Genomic DNA, 21,976 nt, shown 5'->3' with positions numbered 1-21,976 from the left:
TGTAAAAAACAGACACTTAAAGTTTTATAAAAAAGGATACGGCACAAGGATCAAATCTCCCTGCATTAGAAGCTCCAATACAGTTCTAGGATTGCACAAAACATCTCTCCGCACAGATGCTTCCATGCTATTGATACCCTCTGCTAGTTTGGCCATAGCATCTGAGCTAAACATCTCTCCATGGCATGAAAAGCCATGTGTTTTGGCAGCTTTAAGCAAATCCACAACATCAACAGTTTCTGGAAAGACTTGTGATGCCATACTTAGGGCTACTAAGCCACACCTGTTGGAAAAGAAGAAAGCATACATAACATTTTGATAGTACAATATCTTAAAATATAAAAACACACATTTTATGCAAAGGAGAGATGGGAAAAAAATTAAGTGTAGTTACCTACTTATGGAGATTTTGCATCAGCAGGGATAGTATGTGGCACTCAGTACAGGAAAATTTAAAATCAAGAATAAAGTCATGAGTTATGGGCTGTCATGTGTTACTTGTAAGATAGAAAGAATAAGTGTCTATGAACTGAATGCAGCAGCTTAAATGTATGTGAAGCAGAAAGAAACGACAGCAACCTGGGGGTAAGGAACATGACAGCCACTGGAGTGCTGTCTCAGTTCTGCCATCACATTTCCATTTCATATATTAGTATGACTGAGGAGGAAGTTTTACATTTGTAAAGTCCCACTCCACTCTCTTTTCTGTCAATTTCCATCACTTAATTTTCTAAACTTTTTGATGTTCTCTACACTCAACATTTCTTGAAAGGAAAGACAAAAGAACGAAAAAAATTGCACAGCCTTTTCTATGATGAAATGAGGAGATATAACAGTCAACTACATGGGAATGTTCAACAGAACACACCTTCATTGGTTCCAGACTTGAGTGAAATGACATATGAGGACAGAAGTGAAATCTTATACAAAATGCAGTAAGGAAGAATAAACTGGGGACTGTGTTGATATTCATATAACCCATTTCATCAATACATAATGGAACACTAAAATTGGAGGTGCATGTAACAGGAAACTGAGCAAGAAAAGTGTCAGAGAGAATGGGTTGGAACACTTTCTGAGCAACAAAAGGATGATATTTAGAAACAACTACACAATAGAGAAATATGCATATAACAATGGCAAACTGAGGTACCGGACAGAAATGTCAGGTTGAGTGTAAAACTCTGTTACCACATGTAACAACAAGTGAGTACATACACATTTATATGTGTGCATCCATACTCACACACACACATGCATACAGCAAAACAAAAAAGGATATATACATACAAGTTCAATTTTGTGTACTACTGCTAAACTAATATGTAACGGGCATATTACTTATAACTTATATACAGAAATCAAGTCAGACTGCATAAAATGCATTAAAACTGTACTGAATTCTGGCAACTAAGGATGGGGTGCTTATCCTACTTTATTTTTTCTACTTACTGTGGTCCCTGTTGTATGACTGGGCGTAGCTGGGTATACAGAGAGACTGTATCTACATCCTCGTTTAATAACCCCCAGTCCTTGACATTTGCAAATATCGATCTTACTTCCTCTTCTGGTGACGGTAGTGGCAGGTCAGAGCGAATGATGACTAACTTTCCATAAGGTGTTGTTGTTATAAGAGGTGATCTGGGAGCTGCTTCTGCCCCAGATTTAGGAGCTCTTGGGGATGAGGGGTTAGGTGACGAGAGAGATGTGGGTGGCAAAGGAGGTGCTGGTTGAGGAAGTGTTAAAGAAGCAGGGCTCTGCGTTGGTGGTGGAGGTACAGCAGGGATTTTTGATGTGGAAAGTGTTGGTGGTGGAGGAATGGTAGACATATAACTTGAGATATTCTCAGGCACTGAAGGAGGGGGAATACTGCAAGAATTAGGTAATTGTGCATCATGGTCAGGAGATAGAGGATATCCCTCTGATTCTGATGCGGAGCTTTTGGGAGAAGGGAGAAAAGTTGGAGTTGCTTTAATCCTATGTAAAGAAAGTGGCGGTGGTGGCGGTGGTGGAGGGTAAAGTAAGGCATCAGGAGGAGGAGGAAGAGGAAGAGGGGGCACTGATTCATCTTCAGATTCTAATGGAGGAGTAGGAGGAGGTGGTGGTTCTTCTTCAAACTCTACTGGAGGTGGTGGAACAGCAGGAGGACCACTTCTATCAGAAACATTTAAGCAGACAGATGTGCTCTCTATCACTGATGAAACAATATGTGACCGAGTATTGGAAGATGATTCTTTTTCTTGAGATTCATCCATCTGTTCTTTTGGATATGTTACTAAGGAAGAACTAGCAGAAGTACATTCTTCAGATACAAGAAGAGTTTTGGGGAGGGCAGTGCCTTGTTCTGGACGAACAGTACCATCTATAGGAGAGGATCCTGCTTGCGAAACTCTTGGTGATGCAAAGGCAGAGGGAACGGGTGTAGAGGGAGATAATGATTCTTCTGGTACAGGAGTCAACTTTGGTGGAGGGGTGGAAGGAGTGTTGATACATGATGTAGGAGGTGGAGGAAGTGGGGGAAAATCAATCCACTCATTTTTTGCTGCCACTGTGTGGCCACCAGTTCTAGGGGGAGGGGATGGAGGAGAAGATTTACGAACAGATGTGGTTCGAGGTGGAGCTGGGGGAGGACTGAGCCTTCTCATTGTGTCTTGTGGCTGGTTAATTGGGATAAGCATGTACTGCCTTGGAGGAGGTAAAGGAACTCCTAGAGCTTGTTTAGGAGTGCTGACACAAGACCTGGGAGGAGGCGGTGGAGGTGTCTTGGCGCAGGGTGCTGGCGAAGATGGGGCAACATCTTCCAGGATGCTGCCAAGTCCAGGAGAAAAAGACAGTAAGGAAGAGGAATCATTTTTTTTTTTAGCTTTTGCACAATTAATGTTAGAATTTTTTTCTACAGTTAAACTTTCACTGTCTAGATGATTTTCATTATCATAAACTGACTGGACTCTTTCCACACATGACTGAGACATAGTAGTAGTAATATTAATCCCAAGATCTAAAGCTTTAATGTCTTCACTAGCACTATTTTCAGCAAGCAGTTTCTGATCACAAGTAGTGGTTATTTGAACTGTATCCTCCTGCACTGTATTAACTAAGGCTTCATCACCTGGTGCTCTCTCTCTTTTAAGCACTTCTCCTTTGAAGTCAGTGTTAGTAGAATTAACCATGTGATCATCACACTGCAATGAAGGAAAAGGTGTAACACTTGTATCATGACATGCGTTAGACAAAGTAATGCTAGCATCATGACCTGCACAAGCTGAAGATAATCTGTTAGAGGATGAAGTTATGGATATGACAGAGGGATGTGAATGCTGACAGTCACTTTGAATAATGCCAGGTGAAAAAGCACAATAATCTTGAGCATCATCTGTGGGACAGGATACTTTTGAATTATCCAAAGTTGATTGTGTGACATTCTGCTGGTCATTAGGCATAACAATCTCTGGACAAATATTAGCAGACATACATTTTTCATTTTTCAAATCATCCTCATCTTTTGTGAATTCTATATCACATACTTTGGAGGAGCCACTGATGTAAATATCAGGTAAAACCTTCTCAGCATCCTTAGTGTTTAAAATCTCTATTTCATTGTCTGATGATTTATCAAGATACTGACTTTTTATTGATTCTGATTTCACATGTATGTGTAATGCTTCTTCTTGATTTGAAGAATTTCTCCCCTGTGTTTGATTTTCAGAAGTGAATACTGATCTGGTATCTGAATCAACACAGACCTTATCTTCCTGATGTAAAGAAGCTTTTGCAGTTTCAGTTTCACAGTCAAGACTTCCATCAGTCAATGTTTGTAAACTTTTCAAACTAGATTTCTCTTGCTTTGGGTACTGTGAGGCTGGAAGACATGCAGACATGTTTTCCAAATTTGTTACAACAGCATTCAAGATCTGCATGGATTCTTCAGGTGCCACAGACGGTAAGGATGTCTCTGACTTTCTCTTTGGGCTGCCTCTTTCCATACCTGCTGCAACAGTAGCTGCTGCAGATGGATGTGTTATTGTGGGTGACATAGTTCTCTCTGCACTGGTAGCCCCATGGGGCAGGGGTGATGAGGGAACTGACACTGATTTGGATAACAATGAAGGCACATGAGGGAATGTGTAAAATTGACTGGAAATGGCACATGTGTGAGTTGGGGAGGAGGGTAAAGAAGCCCTATTCCATCTAGGAGCTGGAAAGCAAGGTGATGAATGAGATGGACTCGTAACTGACGGGTGATAAAAATCTGCTTGCTCCTCTGTCTTCCAGAGTGGCAATGAACAAGTCACAGGTATCTTATCCTGTACAGCAGTAACGTCATCTCCTTTAACGTTTTCATCTTTATGGGCTAAACATTCTATGATATCTTTACAAACTTCTTTGTCCCCTATGACTTCAACTGGTTCCTTTCCTTCTGATGTGATTTTACTTCCTACTATTAGACCTTTTGTAAAGTCTTCTTCCTCATAATCACCTTTCATAATTTTATTTATGCTTGATTTCTTTTCCACTTCAATTCCTTTATCTTGACATTCTTTCTGTTCATCTTCTGTTACATAACTTATATTTCCATTAACATCTTCCTCAGCCTCATAGTATTCTGATGTCCCTTCTTGTGAATTATTCTGGGGAATTTCATCTTTGTAAGTGTACTGATGAATATCTGTATGGGTAACAGCAAGGATCTCTTTACTCTCCTTATCTTTATCTTTGCTAATCTTCAAAGCATCTTTGCTTGTTTCTTCTGCATTTTCTATGTCTTCCTGAGATTTCTCATTCTCTTCTTTCTGAGCATCATTCAACTTCATCCCATTTATTTCACTGCATATTTGCTGTTCTAATTTAGCTCCCTTTGAATCTTTATCAACATCAAGTGCAACTTTTTCAGAGATGTCATTTTCTCTGGTAATATCTTGGCTTATATCTATCAGTTCTGATTTATCTGGGGAACACCCTTCACCTCTGCCTCTTGGTATGTTACCCAAAGTTTGTTTTATTGGCTTTTCTAGTTCATAAAGTTTCACTGGCAACTCATCAACTTGACTGTGTTTAAAGTTTTGTTCAGACTCCTTAAATTCATATCTATGTCCCCTCAATACTTCACTGTTATTTGACTCTTTTATATTATTTTTTACCATTTTTTCACTAACATCTGAACTCTGCAAAATCCCATTATGATCTTGTCTGGCTGCAGACAATGAAGTCTGATGACTGTGTGTATGTTGCGAGGTGTTTGGTGAAATTAACGGCACACGTGGCATCACTTGGTAACTATGTCTAACACTGGCCACAACAGAAGACTCTGAAGTTTGTGACCTGACTAACCTCTTCATATTGCTGGCCTTGCAAAGAACTGAGTGATCCTCTGAGGATGTTAAGGATACTGTTGAAGTCTTAACAGCCTGAGTGTTGGAAAAGGGAGAGTATTCACACGTCAGAGGTAATGTCAAGTGAGCAGAGGAGTATGTATCAGAATAAAGTAAAGGTGATGACGGTGTTGGACTGAGAGCTTCAGTAGGAATAGGTGAAGGGATTGGTGTTGCAGTGGGATTCGTGGACAAGGGGGTTCGATGATCATGAGGTACTGGAGTAATGGTGCAAGATTCGGTAAATGCTGGGGATATTGTGGCTGAATCAAGGGCACTTTCTGCTGTGGCATAGGCTGTATCAGAAAATCCCGAGGACGAATTGGTCAAATGTGTATCTAAAGCCCTGCCATTCACATTTGTATCAACAGACGTGTCGACATCTGCTAAAAGAGAATCAAACTCAGCTGCTGGAGACAAGGCATCAGCACCAAAGGAGTCAAAGTCAGCAGAAATTGTATCACTGTCTGTTGGAAGGGAGAACAAAGATGGAGGTTCAGTAGATAATGGAGATGACATCTGTGCATGTCCAGTAGTTGTGGAGGTTGCTGTGTTGAGGCCAACCAATGTCTCAAGGTTTGATCTATCAGTAAGTGTGCTATTGGTTTTTTCTGATGCTGAATCTTTCTCATCTACCAGTAAACTACATTCACTCCTTGATGAATCAGGCCTATCACCAATTTCGTAGGGGGATGAAAGATAGTGAGGTAGTACAGCTGTATCTTCTGGACTTTTACTAAGCACTGGAGAGACTGCCTCACCTGTTGGTGTACATGGGTTAGTCCCTGGAGTCTCGGACAACTGTGGTGTGGCATCAGGAGTGTCCAGGTCAATGGTAGAATCCTTACTGGTGTCATAAAAATTTGATGTGTATGTCATGTCGCTGGATAAAGGTGTCATGGTGAAATCATCAGTCATCTGTGATGATGGTGTGATGGCATCAGTAGGGAGAGGTGAGACCCTGAGAGCATGCGGTGGCAAGGGAGACATCCCAGACTCTGGTGTCTGAAGAAAAGTTGCTGTGAGTGTTGAAGAAGAAATTAAACTTGAGGGAGGTCGCCCATCGGGAGTACCTTCTTTGATATTCTTGCAAAACTCATCATCACCTCTGGATAATGATTCCAAGGTCCTGGGGTATTTTGAATCTATGTACAATCTTCCTACTGCTGTACATAATGTAGCATCACTCAATGAAGGATGTGGTGGTACAACCAAGTTCTCTCGTGATAAATGTCGAACTGGTGGTGTAGGTGGAGGTGGAGGTGTTGGTCGAGGTGGTGGGGGAAGTGGACGGGGTAGTGACAGAGATGGGAAGCGTTCAAATTTTGATGAAAATCCATGTGGAAGTGGTGGGTCATATTCAGATTTTATTTCCGGAGATGGTGGATCATAGGAATAGATATATAAAGGAGGTGGGGGAGAAGAGACATTCGGAAACAGCTGAGGAGGAGGTGGGAGTGGAAGGTCCTCTGATGTCAGTTCAGAAAAGAGGTAAGAAGGTGGGGGTGGTGGGAGTGGAGGAGAAGAAGAGCATGGATAGCGCTCTGGAGGAGGAGGAAGATTTGGAGGCAGAGGGGATTTGACAGATCTAAGATGGGCTTCCGGTTGAGAATACGAGGGCACAGTGTGTGGTGGTGCTGAGGGGTCTGGCTTTGTCTCCATATCAAAGGGTAAGCTGCAGAACTGTGAAGCTTTAGGTGAAATCTTTGTTCCTCTCTTATTTCTACGGGGGAATTTACGTGGAGGAGGAGGAGGAGGGGCAGGTAAAGGAACTGATGAAGCAGGAACAGTAGAAGTAGTAGCAGAGGTGTCACCTGGGGCGCCTCCTTCTACCAAGGCCATTCTAACATCTGAGACAAGAGAACACTACATAACAATGGAAGAACATACATTGGGATATTTGGACAGTTCTACAAATGTCAACAGATTACTAATTGTCTTCAGGATAATGTGACAAGAAGCAAGCCACAGAGCTGCTGCTATTTTCGAAGCCTTACGTGAAGGTTACAATACGAAGTTTAGCATTGAAATATGAACTTCATGTTTCTGAATGGGTCATGATGAAACTGTCAGATACAGCATCTATATCTATAAGCTCTTCTTTAAAGGAAATAACTAAAATTAAGCCAGTATAAAAAAGCCAAATTGCATCTCAAAGGTGATATAAATACAGAATATTCAGGATGGATGAGTAAAAGCTTTAATATCTATAATATCTATGCAGTTAATTTATATAAACAACTTACAGTAATACTAAACGTAGGCAAGAATATAATTAGAGATTTTGCACAATTATGAATACCCTAAAAAATCCTGCAACTTAATCAGTTAAGCATGACAGGGGCAAAATGTTACCATACAGAAAAAAGGACATGAAATGCTAGTTACAAATTCTGAGAGCTATTAAGGGCAACAGAGGTACCATCTAGAGACATAAATGACACTAAGCGTGTATTTCCCCACATATGGTTCACAAGCCATGTTAACACTGGTGGTGGTGACCTGAGCACCATCCCCCCTTCACCACTACTGCCCATCTCGCCAAGACTGGTGGTAGAGGGGTGACCTGAGCACCATCTCCCCTTCACCACTACTGCCCATCTCGCCAAGACTGGTGGTAGAGTGGTGACCCGAGCACCATCTCCCCTTCACCACTAATGCCCATCTCGCCAAGACTGGTGGTAGAGTGGTGACCTGAGCACCATCTCCCCTTCACCACTACTGCCCATCTCGCCAAGACTAGTGGTAGAGTGGTGACCCAAGCACCATCTCCCCTTCACCACTACTGCCCATCTCACCAAGACTGGTGACATGAGTACCATCTCCCCTTCATCACTACTGCCCATCTCGCCAAGACTGGTGGTAGAGTGGTGACTGGAGCAACGCGCACCCAGCCAACTGCTCCCCACCTCAAAAACACTGGATAACAACACGGAGAAATAACGGAAACATTAAACAAAATTAGTGGCCATGACGCATTCATGGCTCGCGGCAGTCAGTCTGCAGCAGTCAACCCAGGTTATGATGCTCTATATGAGCTTGGTCGATAAACTGGGTACTGGCGCAGGCTTGGGTATATATATATATATATATATATATATATATATATATATATATATATATATATATATATATATATATATATATATATATATATATATATATATATATTCTTTTTCTTTTAAACTATTCGCCATACATATATATATATATATATATATATATATATATATATATATATATATATATATATATATATATATATACAGATGACTGTATATATATATATATATATATATATATATATATATATATATATATATTTTTTTTTTTTTTTTTTTTGCCGCTGTCTCTCGCGTTTGCGAGGTAGCGTTAAGAACAGAGGACTGGGCCTTTGAAGGAATATCCTCACCTGGCTCCCTTATCTGTTCCTTCTTTTGGAAAATCAAAAAAATAAATATAAATACAATAAATATAAAAAAATGAATATAATAAATGAGATGGCATTCATTCGGAAATTCAATTGCCCGTGCTATCTTAGCTAACAAAAAAAATATCTGAAGTACAGGAGCTGAGCGATGACGAATGGAAGGTGTGAGAATTCCCCATTCCGAGAATCTAACCCTGTTAAGGAAACCAGATTATCTAGAAGTAATAGAGGCCATCTCTTCAATAATCAAAGAGCTAAACAAGCTTACATCCAACACCAATAAAGTTACACAAGTTGTAAAATAAAATAATATTGACCGAATGCGCGCTCATACTTTTAAGTATCGCACTTTTCACTGGAAGTTATAATTTCTAACAACTGAGGAATGGATTTCACAATACTGTAAACTTTCAAACAGTTTTGCTTGAAATTCATTTTTGTTAAAAGGAAAGCCTTGTGGTTTGGTTACCATATTCTAAATGCCCATAACTTATCAATATAAGACAAAATACGTCCAACAGAATAACTTCCAAGGACAGTTTTCTTTTTTATATAATTATGTTCTAGAATAATTTTAAAAATACTTATACAAATGGCACTGTAATGACGTAATGACATGTGTATAACTGAAAAAATATGGAGTAAAAGTGGATAAACTGAATAAGCAACTATATCTATATCATTCAAGGTATTTTGCAAAGAAAATAATATTGTTCCCTTGATAATGGTAATTTGACCAATGCTTAACATAATATACAAAGCACTAATATATGACAATAGAAAGAAGAGAGGTAAGCGAGAGTGGATGATGATTTTTTTGAGCAACTGCTAACTAATTCAATTACATCCCTTTGGAATATGGTTATGAACTTAAGTATACGAAGGCTAATATAAGAAAATGAAGGTTATTATATGCGCACAAAACGGCTAGTGTTACTTTTCTTACCATGATCAACGAAGATGCTTATCAATGTTCAAACTCATGTAGTACCTTAAATAATTAGGGATACTTGCATTACAGAAAAAAAAGTTCCACAGAGTAATAATTCTTGGATAAAGGACATTTAAACTCATTATATCCTAAAGCTGAACATTTGCCCGTCCGTTAAAATTTGTGATGGAATTATGTCACTTTCCCTTACCCTAATGGAACCCAACATACAATCAAGGTGATGAATAATCATATAATCTACTTACCTTACGCCGCCCGACACACAGCCATCAGTTAGCAGACCCGAGTAATTAAGCACTTACATAAATCATCCAGTTAATCACACTAAATGCCGGTACTTAAGATATTTCCAATGGATATATTACCACCACTCTACGCAACAATATTCTCAGCATACTGTTCACCAAATACAATATATTATAGTAATTTCACCAGTTTGTTACAAGATTTTTCAAAGCACAAATTTTCTCCGGTATTCATTCTCACTTCACATATCTCTTTCCATCATTTGCAATCGTGAATCATTATTCAATTTGCTGATAGTAACGGTAATCAGCGTTGGAACAACTAAACATTTTTCTGACCTGACCCACACTAGACTAGATGTTGCACTAAGTTCTTACATCATCCACCTTCTGCCGTTATCACTTGAGTTTCAAACACAAACTAATCACTGTTTTTATATATATATTTTTGCGGGTAATATCAATTTTAAGTCTGGATTGCTTTTGGTTGAAACTACCGTACTGTGTCGCCCGAAAAGGAACGGACTACCGTACTGTGTCGCCCGAAAAGGAACGGAATATTTCTCTTATTACACTTCAATTTCCTTTTCTGCTGAAAACAAATCACTTATATTATAAATTTCCAATGATTTGTAGACGTTTTATTCTAGCACCACTGATACAGCACTGCTCGTCTCACGTTTTCCCGCCACAGCGGTCAAAAGGTAACTGAGGGTTTAACGGTTGACCTGGACCCCGAGCCTTGGGTGAGGCCAGGTAGAAAAAAGGTCACACCCGGTAGTTTGACCATCGAACCGGTAGTTTGGCTTAGTCAATCCAAACAATAACAAACTTTTTTCTCTATGCTGGCGTCTCAATTTTCGATTCTGATTAAGAAATCAGCTTTTATAAGTTGTAAAAAAAAAAAAAATGAAACAATTTCCAATTAACTGACAGCCGAGTTAGACTTATAATTGAGGATCCCCCTAACCGCCCCCCCCCCCCCCACACACACAACGTATGAAGACACCAGCACACGAGTGGGCGGGGCAAGGGTCATTTGTCATCACAGTAGATGTACAGAGCCGCCCGCTTGACCCCCCCTAACTCGCTGGGTTGCATCGTTCTAACATGACGTAATGCAACATAATAACTAAACTGACCAGAGTTTCTGGAATTATGGCGGAACATCTCTTTTTAACGAAAGAAAAAAAAAAAGTGTTTTACCAACCGTTAAAACAGCAGGGGATAAATATGCAATGCTTAATTCTCATTTACATTTCATACATCTTACTACTGTTTTGGTATATCGTAAGTCTATTAATAGATGTTCACTTCAAAGGCGTTTATGCATTTTGTGATCAGGTTGGAAAAGGTCAAAAATTTGATAAATTCTCAAGAGAAGACTGAATGAACAAGTCCATAAACTACAAAAGTATTTGTTGGTGGAAAATAATAATTGGGTTGGTTCTTCGTACGAACATTATCAACACATTATTTAATGTTCAAAACCATGTCGTACTTTCACTATTTACGTACGTAAGCATTACGAGAGCAAAAGTTACATGCAGCAGACATGTAGCATACAGAAAACAATATGATTAAAGGGAGGTAAATGGAAATTCTATCTAAAAGCGGGACATCTTCGAGTCCCTTAAATAAAGTTAATGGGCCATACCGTTCAAAAACAGGAATGTCCCGCTGAAATCGAGACATAGTCACTTAACAGCCTCTCCCTTACTGACGGGTTAAGATACCAGGGTTGGGAGGCGATGTGTGGACGTGTTACTCTATGGCTTGCTTGGCGGGGGCAGGAGTAGACGTCTAACTGCCATCTCCTAACTTATTTCTAACTATGTTGTCAGCAATCTGATCTTCAATCTTCCTCTTATAGTGTCCATACACTTTTCCCAATGAACAACTTCTTTCACTATCAACATGTAGATAGGTCGGTTTGCCGACAAACAAACATCCCAGCACAGCACCTGTAAGATAGACCTTCCCTCACTTCACACAACTAACTGGCAATGGTAAAAAAAGAAAAAAAAAAAAAGAAAAAAAAGAGCGTTTACCACGCTCTCAAGGTTAAGGGGGGGAGGGCTTGCCTGCCTGCTCGCTCGGTGCTGCCAGGAGCGTGGCGACGCCTGCTGCGGGTGGTGGGGGAGGAGAGATCCCACGCCGCCAGCCCGAGCCATGACCCCCGGCCAGGACAATCCACCGACAACCTTCTGGGATTCAATTCACGCACTCCTAAGAATGGCGTTCTCCTGGTGCGCGCGGAATACCGCATAACATCCATTTTCGCCATATTGGCTTTTAGGATTATCAACATTGTCTTGAAACAAACACTGTCTCGAAACAAACTAATATACAGACAAATTACCGTCTGAAAGTATTCTTGATGACTATCTTGTCGAGAATGACACATTCCTTCACATCACATATGGATTCTGGGAAGACAAATGCAATAGTCTTAATATCTACGATTAAAAAGTATTATGCATTGTGCTAATTCCCTTTCGCCAAGCTCCCATGCTTGTTGCTTGCAACACAATTTAGCGTAGTAATGAGCTGGTGTATAAGATATATATATATATATATATATATATATATATATATATATATATATATATATATATATATACATATATATATATAAACCACATCCTTCATCATGCGGCTGTACGAACATGCAAGGCCATGTTATTTTCAAGGCCATGAAAGTCACAGACTAGCGTTATAATAAATTTCGTAGTAACCACAGAGTACTGCCGTGGTACATGTGTGACAGATCAATGCAACACACTTCACTTCAAGGAAGATTTTAGTGAGGTAGCAGCTCATTCTTACCTCATATTCGGATATTGTGAATCTAATTATCTAATGACATATAATTTTGTCATTCCTTGCGCACTTTAAGATACAATTTTATAAGGTCGGTTCATATGTGGCCATTCTAGTGGTTGACGAAAGTGAGAGCTGAAACGAAATCATGGCACACGATTCTCTTCAAAAAGGCTTCAGTGAGAATGGTGGAGCAGCTGTGTGTACCCTAAGGTTAACCTGACGGACATGTGAACATTGTGTGGAGCTTTATGCACGTCACGAATGGCCAAACACAACGAGTAGGTGGGAACTCACAGCCTTAACCAAGGTTCGAAAATGACCCATCCTAATCTACATGGGACTCCATGGGAATGTGTTTTCTAAAGTGACCTTGCGTGGGCCCTATAAAAAAATCAAGGAAATAGTTATCTGCAGGGTGTTAATTTTCGATATATACTAAGCGTATCACTGTTAAGACTGCAAGGGCAAGTTTTATATTTCAGCTAAAAAAGAAAAAAGAAAAAGCGACAGCTAAACTTTCTCATTTGGCGAAATTGCAAGACGAAACTTTGACAACTTTCAGTAGCTAAACCGCCGGCTGGCTGGCTGGCCGGGAGGGAGGGAGGGAAGGTGGAGATTTAGAAGTTATGACAGTGACTCAGTTCACATAATGTTGTGGCTCAAACTAGCAAGGCATCCCCGCGGGAAGTGACTACAGGTCACACGAGTAAAACGGTCAGAAAAGGATTGGGGGAGGGGGGGGGGCAACAATGATGCAATCACATATATTTTTCGAAGACAGTTCAGAGAAATTAAAAAAATCATTACTCGCTCTTATTGAAAAACTTATAAACTCTGAGGTTGAACTGATCGAATTCCTACATTAGTTACTATACGTAAGCTTTTGTCATGTCATTTGATATAATTCTCCGAGTCAAATTCCATCACGGTGATTCTCCGAGTCAAATTCTGACCCCTCTCCACCCATAATTAAACTACCTCCTTTTTTTTTTTCGAACACTGGTCTTGCCTAAAACTTCTAGTTCTTAACTACGAACACCATCTTCTATGTACGAAGGAACCCTACTACAGCATTGTCTGTTTATGGCACACGACCCAGAGTTTAATGCAGAGGCAAATGCAGTTTGCCTCTCGTTACCATAATGTCAATAACGGCAGTGTCACAGCTACGAGGCGAGAGCCGTCTTGGGCAGTGCGACGACGTCGAGCTGGGAGGCGGTTGGCCACGCCTCACCCCTGCAACCCAAAGTCCGCCTGAAGTGTATCAACAAGAATCCAACACGGGAAAGTATTCTTCTCGTATATGTTCGTCAGATGAGAACTCTCCCTCTCATACCTTTAAACCCTCTTTAAAAAAAAAAAAAGGGGTACCTTAATTCATTCGTCCCTTAAACACAAATAGGTCTATCAGATGTCTTAAGTCCCTAAAAAAAAAAAAAAAACCTATTATGGCACTGTGTCAACATCAACAACGCAACTCAATATTGGACTGCCAGTGGATCGGCCAGCAGCGACGTGATCTGTCTCACAACAACCCACTGTCTTTCTCCGCTTCACCTCACCTGCTGTTCACCCAACCCTGGGTGAAACTTTTGAGACATTCTTCGACGACCTAAAGTCCTGCCCAAGATCATGAGGTCCTCTCATCCTTAAGGTCATGTTTATATTATCTGAAGTCTTAGATATATATAGCGAAGAGAATAGTTGAAATGGTTCCACTCTACTGAGGAGGCGTGAGGGGGTTGAAACCCCTCAAATCTTCCATTAAAAATGATCTGCATTAGATTCCTGACCGTTATGACCATTTTCCAAACATTCTAGACTCGTTAACATCAACAATCCTTCGCGCTATAGTGAACGCAATTTCACTCCACACAAGTTCATTGAAGCAAACGCTTGTAAACTTCCCTTTACTTAAAACACCTCTTCATCTTCTGACCACTTTCTCCAAAATCTAGTCATGGTACTTTGATAACGCTGGCTGTAATAGCTTGTCAAAAAAAAAAAAAAAGATCCCAATTTTCCATAGCATAACTACTTCATCTCCCCGGGCGGCGCTTCCGTCTCTGCTAATCCGAGATCAGAAGAAACTGTGGAATGGAAGAGTATAGCCTAGCCTTCTCTAGGTCTTCCTCTGTCCAACCTATCGTTCAAACACTCATGTTTTGGGTTCCTTCTGGCAAGGATCTTAATCACGATCGGAGCCCGAGAAACACTTCCTTCGACTAGCATTTAGCAGTCCCATTCGACCGAGTTCATTACCAACATGCGACTGATGAGGAGAGAGAGAGAGAGAGAGAGAGAGAGAGAGAGAGAGAGAGAGAGAGAGAGAGAGAGAGAGAGAGAGAGAGAGAGAGAGAGAGAATCTTTTTCCAGTTTTCTATTCTCCTCCAACTCCAACGTCTCTTAACGTTTCCACAGCCCATGGTGCGCCTCTTGTTATAAAATTCTATATCCCTCTCTAGAAAACCTTTCCCTTCCGGTTGACGTGAACACCTTTTCTTTAGCACAAGTAAGGCGTATGATCATAATAAATCCCCTCCCGTGTTTAGAAAGAACGTGCTTCTGAAACTGCACCTGTGCTTGCTCGTCTGTTTCACTCGTCAGGAAAACAAGATCACAGTTACAGCCTCTGCCAAAGGGGGGCGATCGTTCAAAAACATCCACACATCATCATATTCCCTTGACGTTTGAAAACATCCATACATTCGGTATGGCCTCACATGTAAATCCCATCTCTGAAACCCAACACGACACAGTGGGTAAAGTGTGTCTCTTTAAGAAACTATACGTCCCGACCATATACTGAAGTTTCTTTTCTTGTGAGCAGCTGGTCCCGTTATATAAATAATTCGTTCTGAAACAGAGCGCTGCTTCTCTCTCCGGGGTAATTCTGCCTTTGTATAATATCCTAAAAGAGTTGAGTTTCCAGGCAGTACTACTGGTCACTCTGGCCTAAAACCTTGACCCACTTTCCTCACGCCACACCCGGTAATCTTGTTTCCCTTTCCTACAGATGTGACTTGGGTTCTTGCTCCCGACAGCTGATGGCAAGCGTACCTCTCTCTACCAACAGCCAGACCTGGTAATTCTGGGCCAGCCACCTGTATCACAGGCTTACCATGCGGTCTTTCGCATGTGAAGAATGGGCGTTGTAATTTCTGCTTCTTTACTTACATTACTAAACTCTTCGTTTCGTGGTGCTTTTCTTTTTCCAAATAGCTGTGATCTGTCCATTTTTTGTTTTGAAAGGGGATCATCCACTTCCTCAAAAAGGCTTAGTTTACTGCTCATCTTTCCTCCCCATCTTCTGTATTTTCAGCCATTTTCTATGTCTCACTGAAGGCCTGGCCTTGTTGACATCTGTGGAGTAACTGGGGCCTTGCAAAGTCTACGCCTTAGCAAGTGGCTATGACTGGAGGTGGGGGGCAATACTGATGACTCACGCGTTAGGGGATACATATTAGCATATTGTGAATCTCCCGACATAGAGTAATATTAGGATTAATTCATGGCAGCTTCAGTACGATCAAGTAATGGGTAATCACTACTGTTATCATGATCATGATCACTGTTGCCAGAGCAGCAGTAAAAAAAAAAAAAAAAAAACAGCAGCTATTTCGCCAGTTCAGCAGATGTGCTGAAGCGGTGTGTTCCCGGAAGCAGGCGCGCGGACCCTGCCACACACACACACACACACACACTACCAAAGGCTTTCGTCACTACAGCTTGGCTGGAACCTGACTCAGGGAACAACCCAGGATTTCTGACATGGGGAAAAATTTCTTTCTAGCACGACGGTACGACCGTTGTTGAGCACGACGGTACGACCGTTGTAGCACGACGGTACGACCGTTGAGCACGACGGTACGACTCTTGGGTACGATGGCCTGGTCTGGGAAGAGGTCAGGTCAAAGGTGAGGCCATCATACCAGCGGATCTCGTGTTCGTACCCAGGGGGAATTAATGGCGACAATAAATAACGTGTGTGGGAACGGGGTATACAATTTGTCTCGCCACCCTCCACCACACCACACCACACTCCCTCCCTCCCTCCTCATCAACACACACCACCCAGGTCAAAGACCACCTCCGTTCCACACACCCAGGACGCGCGATATATCGTCCCCCCTTTCCACACTCCCACCTATACACACACACACACACACACACACACACGCCAGGACCAAAGAACCCCCCCCCCCACCACATACATCCCCCCCCCTCCTCCTTTTACGCTAGAGGACGCGGGACCCCGTCCTCTCCTTCCCCTCCACGTCACAGGGCCAGAGACATACATCAATACATGGGGAGGCATGTGGCGCCACGCCACCCGTGTCCCCTCCCCATCGCCCACCCCCACCTCCTTAGACATGTGTGTGTGTCATGCCACCTCGTGATCCCCCAGTGTGGTGTCCTGCCCTCCCTCCAACACCAGCACTAAGTCCCGCCCTCCCTCCAACATCAACACTGCGTCCCGCCCCCTCTCCAACACTAGCACAGTGCCCCGCCCTCTGCCCAACACCAGCACTGTGTCCCGCCCTCCCTCCAACACCAGCACTGTGTCCCACCCTTTCCTCCCTCCAACACCAGCACTGTGTCCCGCCCTCTCTCCAACACTAGCACAATGCCCCGCTCTCTCCCCAAACCAGTACTGTGACCCGTCCTCTCTCCAACACCAGCACTGTGTCCTGCCCTCCCTCTAACACCAGCACTGTGCCCCGCTCTCCCTCCAACACCAGTACTGTGCCCCGTCCTCTCTCCAACACCAGTACTGTGCCCCGCCCTCCCTCCAACACCAGCATTGTGCCCCGCCCTCCCGCCAACACCAGCACTGAGTACAGCCCTCTAATCAATATAAGCACTCTGTCCCACCCTTCCTCCAACACCAGCACTGTGTTCGGCTCTCCCTCCAACACCAGCAGTGTCCCTCCCTCCCTCCAACACCAGCACTGTGTTCCGCCCTCCCTCCTGGTGTCTACTCCTGCAACATCACCAGTTACCAATCCCATCTCTCGTGACCTGACCTTCGGGTTCACGCCATTAGGGGTCATGATACAAGCAGATCAGATGCTACGCTTACAATAATATACGTTCCTAATAGCAAAATGTGATACATATATAAATATGACAAATTAACTAAACTCTAAGAACAACAAAAGTTTGTCCCCAAAAAGCGTGGAATTTCTCTCAAAAAGAATATTATTATTTAGACACTGAAAAGTATCTAATCTCTGTCATGAAGATGTGCGTAAGGGCACGAAGAAACTAACACTGATAAAAATTATATGAAGAAAAAATAAAAAGAGGATAACGGAGACATACAACACTGTCGACATTCCACCGAGAGTAGTAGTAGTAATAATGATAATAATAATAATAATAATAATAATAATAATAATAATAATAATAAGAGTAATTATAATAATAATAAAACGGACCACCTCTTACAGGTTTAGCCCAGGAGAAAGAGTTTCAGGTACATTAACTTTAAAATCCATCGTACGATAAACTTGTCACGGTACCGGGGAACAGAAGAGGGACATCAGAATGGAACATTGAAGGAAATGAGTTCGGAAACGGGCTTGACAAGACCAAAGTGGCGGAAAATTGAATAATAGTGCGAGAGTGAGTGAGCCATGAGATACGGCGCTCAGACTGGAAGTGTGGGTGTGTCTGTGTGGTGGCCGTGGTCAGGGAACACTATGCCATAACTAAAGAAGGAAGGTGTGTGGTTGTAGTGAGGACACTCAGCGCCCCAGCTAAAGCTGACGGTGTAAAGTGTGGTGATGGTGAAAAGGGTACACGGCGCCTCAGCTGAAGATGAAGCTCCGGTGGTTGCGGTTTGGGAGACGCGGCGCCCCAGCTGAAGCTGTGTGGTGAATGTGGCCATAAAAAAATACGACACACCAGCTAAAGCTGAGTGCAGACCAAAGAGTAAGCAGTATATATATATATATATATATATATATATATATATATATATATATATATATATATATATATATATATATATAAAGACTACACTACATATTACACCAGTAACCAAAGAATAACATAGGCTGTAAACAACAACTGATAAAAGTACGAACAGCGTATAGCGAACGAAGGACGGAAGCACGAAGATAAATATGCTCAACAAGCGGTATGAAAACGAGCGAAAACACTGAACAAGTATAGCGAAGTTTTTATGTGAAGTTACAGACTGTGATAACAGGAGTTGGGGACTCAGACAGTACACGGGAGACTTAACAAAGGATGCTCAACTTTATACGACCGTCTGGAACAAGAGATACCAAATGCAAGCAGAGCCTTCTGGAAACACTAGATGTTGCGCAGCGAAGGGAAGAAGAGATCATTTTGTGGCTAAGAGCAGCTGGCAGCAGAGATATAGAGATATTACTCTTAGGAGACACAAATCAGATCATCACAATCCAAAGGACGAAAAGCTCGTCTAATTTAGATGAAGGCACCAGAGGCGAGGCGTTATGGCCGCCAAACCATATAATAACTTAGGACCGCTTTTACGAGGCATTTGCAGGCTTCGAGGCTGCACTACATGCAGGAGCATGGAAATGATGGAATTTTACGGAACAAGGGCGTCGACGAGTCTCTGCTTCATGCCGTCCCCTAATGATGAGACAGCCACAATAGCTGAGGAAGATTATCTCACATTCAGGCATCATCTTGTAAGACCGTCTCATATATATATATATATATATATATATATATATATATATATATATATATATATATATATATATATATATATACAATCAACCCATGACAGCGTATATCCAAAATAAAAACAAACTAACGTCTTAATCACAAATGGAAATTGAAATCTAAAATCATGAACGTTAGGGTAAAAAAAGGCGTGGTCACTGAGGCTGGAGTATGGCAACAAGTGGGTGGGTGGGGTCCCGGGTACTAGGGGAGTCCACGGCGGGGAGACGCCTCCTCCTCCTCCCCTGTTGCTCTAACCAACACCACCTTAAATTTAACCTCCCCTGGTCAGGGTCATGGAGGGGCTCAATCCCCTGACAAGCCTCACGGCCGGGCCTGCCAAGGTTTACTTTCAGTGGCGTTGGTGGGCGCGCCAGTCTGTTTACAACGTAATGATGCCAGAAACCTTGTTTCGGGGATTTACAAACCTATGTTTTACCTCTGGTTGGTGTTTCGACCATCGTTAGCAATCCTATTCTTTTTATTTTATTCATCTTACACACGACACTCTGCTTGCAACCTCTTACCCACAGAGCAAGACAATACGATCCTATGGCACGAGGGTACGACTCTAAATCACTGTCACTACGCTTGAACAGGACTATATGACCCTAGAGTATGATGGCCTGGGCATCATCATACTTCAGGGTCGTATAGTCGTTTCTCAGGGTGGTGGGCGGGGGTTTACACTCTACATGAAAAATCATTGGGATGATGTGGTGGGGCGGTAATGAGGGAGGTAGGTCTATAAAAACTACCTTACCTAACTTAAACCAATATACAGCAACTCCATTCTGGAGTACTGCTCACGTATCCACACTTCTCCTATATAAGCCTTTGCGTGCGTCCTGGTGTTGCTGCCCTCTCTCTCTCTCCTCTCTCTCTCTCTCTCTCTCTCTCTCTCTCTCTCTCTCTCTCTATTTCACAGGTATTATTTCCGCCACTGCTCTCGTCATCTGTTTACGTAATGTCCTAGCCAATAAGCCTGGACGCTCGGCACGCCACTGACTGACTGCTACTTCCCACAGTTTGTGTGAGGATTACCAGCTACACGAGCACTGTTCGTTAAGAACCCTCAGACTCTCATGGGCAGTGACGCTACGAAATCCCCATCCTTTCTAATCTCACCATCTTCCTGTATATCCTCCACTCTAATCGTCAGAATCCGCAAACACCTGAAGAATTTAGATAAAATTCCAATATATTCCTTCTCATATTCTTCAATATCTCCTTAGCCTGTGATGGCCACGATGGGGTCACTGTTTTCCCCCATGCCATATTAGCTTTTATAGGAAAACACACTACGTTGGCTGACTACGATCATAACCACAAACCGTACCGAAGCTCGCGAGAGGCTTCATTTTAGCTGTGTAAAGTCTGAATTCAGAGCCAGCTAAACTGACGATATACTCGAGCGAACATTAACCTGTCAAGCTGGCTATTTAGTTCTCCGCTGTCTGACGTCTTAGGAGATACAAAACTTCACCGTTCCTAAAGGTAATACAATTCCAAATATTCTGACAGACGGTTAACAGACACACATTTAAGAACGTCCACAAAGAATAATAAACAATGAAAACAGAAAATAAAAATCATTTCAGTCACACGGCAATGGAATCGATCCTTGCCAAATGTTGCAACGTACCGATTGTGTTAATGGTGGACACATTTCGGCGAGCTCCCACACTAATTATAACCAACATTCATTATCTATTGCCCATTTATGATCTATCTTAGCTCTGTTACTAATCAATGGTTAGCTCTGTTACTAATCAATGGGATAAAAAAAGAAGACAGGATTTAAAAAAATACTTAACATTGTGAGCATTACGATCTACCAAGCCACGTACATTCTTGGCCAAGCCATGTTTATGTGGCTATCTACTGGTAAACATAGGAACCTCCAGCCAAGGTTTGTGGAGCAAGACCTGGTGTTTCTTGACCAGCCTCTGGCCAGACTCAAGGTAAATCTAATCTTATAATCTGAACCCAACAAAATACACTTTTAAACGCGCATAAATATAATTTAATCGCGTGCACCAGCTTTTCTTCAACGACCACTCCTGCAGACTTTAGAAAACTAAGTTCGCTGAAGCAAGGGTGTTATGTTAAAACTGTTACGGCAGTTATTAAAATGGTATTACCTGGGATATATAATGGGTCATCCTCCAATATCTAAGGGAAGCAGTTGGCTGTAAGGTCATCTTCATTACCTAAGGTTGGCAAAGTTAAACATTAATCACACCGAGCGAAGAATGTACAAAACCGAGCAAAACCATGCGTCATATTGTAACAACACCGGACCCTTCCCATTCATACCACCAACGACCAAAACAAAGATAAAAAAAAACAGAAGCTTCACCTAGCCTTATGCTTCAACAACCTGTACTCCCAGATCCAACGTAAACAACAATGGTAAAACACATAC

General features: G+C 42.0%; 1 protein-coding gene across 3 annotated transcripts in view; it reads right to left on the bottom strand.

Annotated features, from left to right (window-relative positions):
- LOC139759156 (uncharacterized) overlaps positions 1 to 21,976 on the bottom strand; it is a 54,913-nt gene that overhangs the window by 10,712 nt on the left and 22,225 nt on the right. For 2 of the 3 annotated variants that reach the window (XM_071681195.1, XM_071681196.1), the window contains 2 exons: positions 1,453 to 7,219; positions 41 to 283 (listed from right to left, as the gene is read on the bottom strand). In XM_071681195.1, the coding sequence (XP_071537296.1) occupies positions 41 to 283; positions 1,453 to 7,211 (6,002 nt within the window). In that variant the 5' untranslated portion in view covers positions 7,212 to 7,219. Of the gene's footprint in view, positions 1 to 40; positions 284 to 1,452; positions 7,220 to 9,996; positions 12,034 to 21,976 lie in introns of those variants that run through there. The other variant, XM_071681197.1, reaches the window with a different exon arrangement.

This window comes from Panulirus ornatus, chromosome 32, assembly GCF_036320965.1.
Source record: "Panulirus ornatus isolate Po-2019 chromosome 32, ASM3632096v1, whole genome shotgun sequence".
Lineage (NCBI taxonomy): Eukaryota > Metazoa > Arthropoda > Malacostraca > Decapoda > Palinuridae > Panulirus > Panulirus ornatus.
Note: the sequence above shows the minus strand (reverse complement) of the source record. Positions and strands in the feature narration are given on the sequence as shown.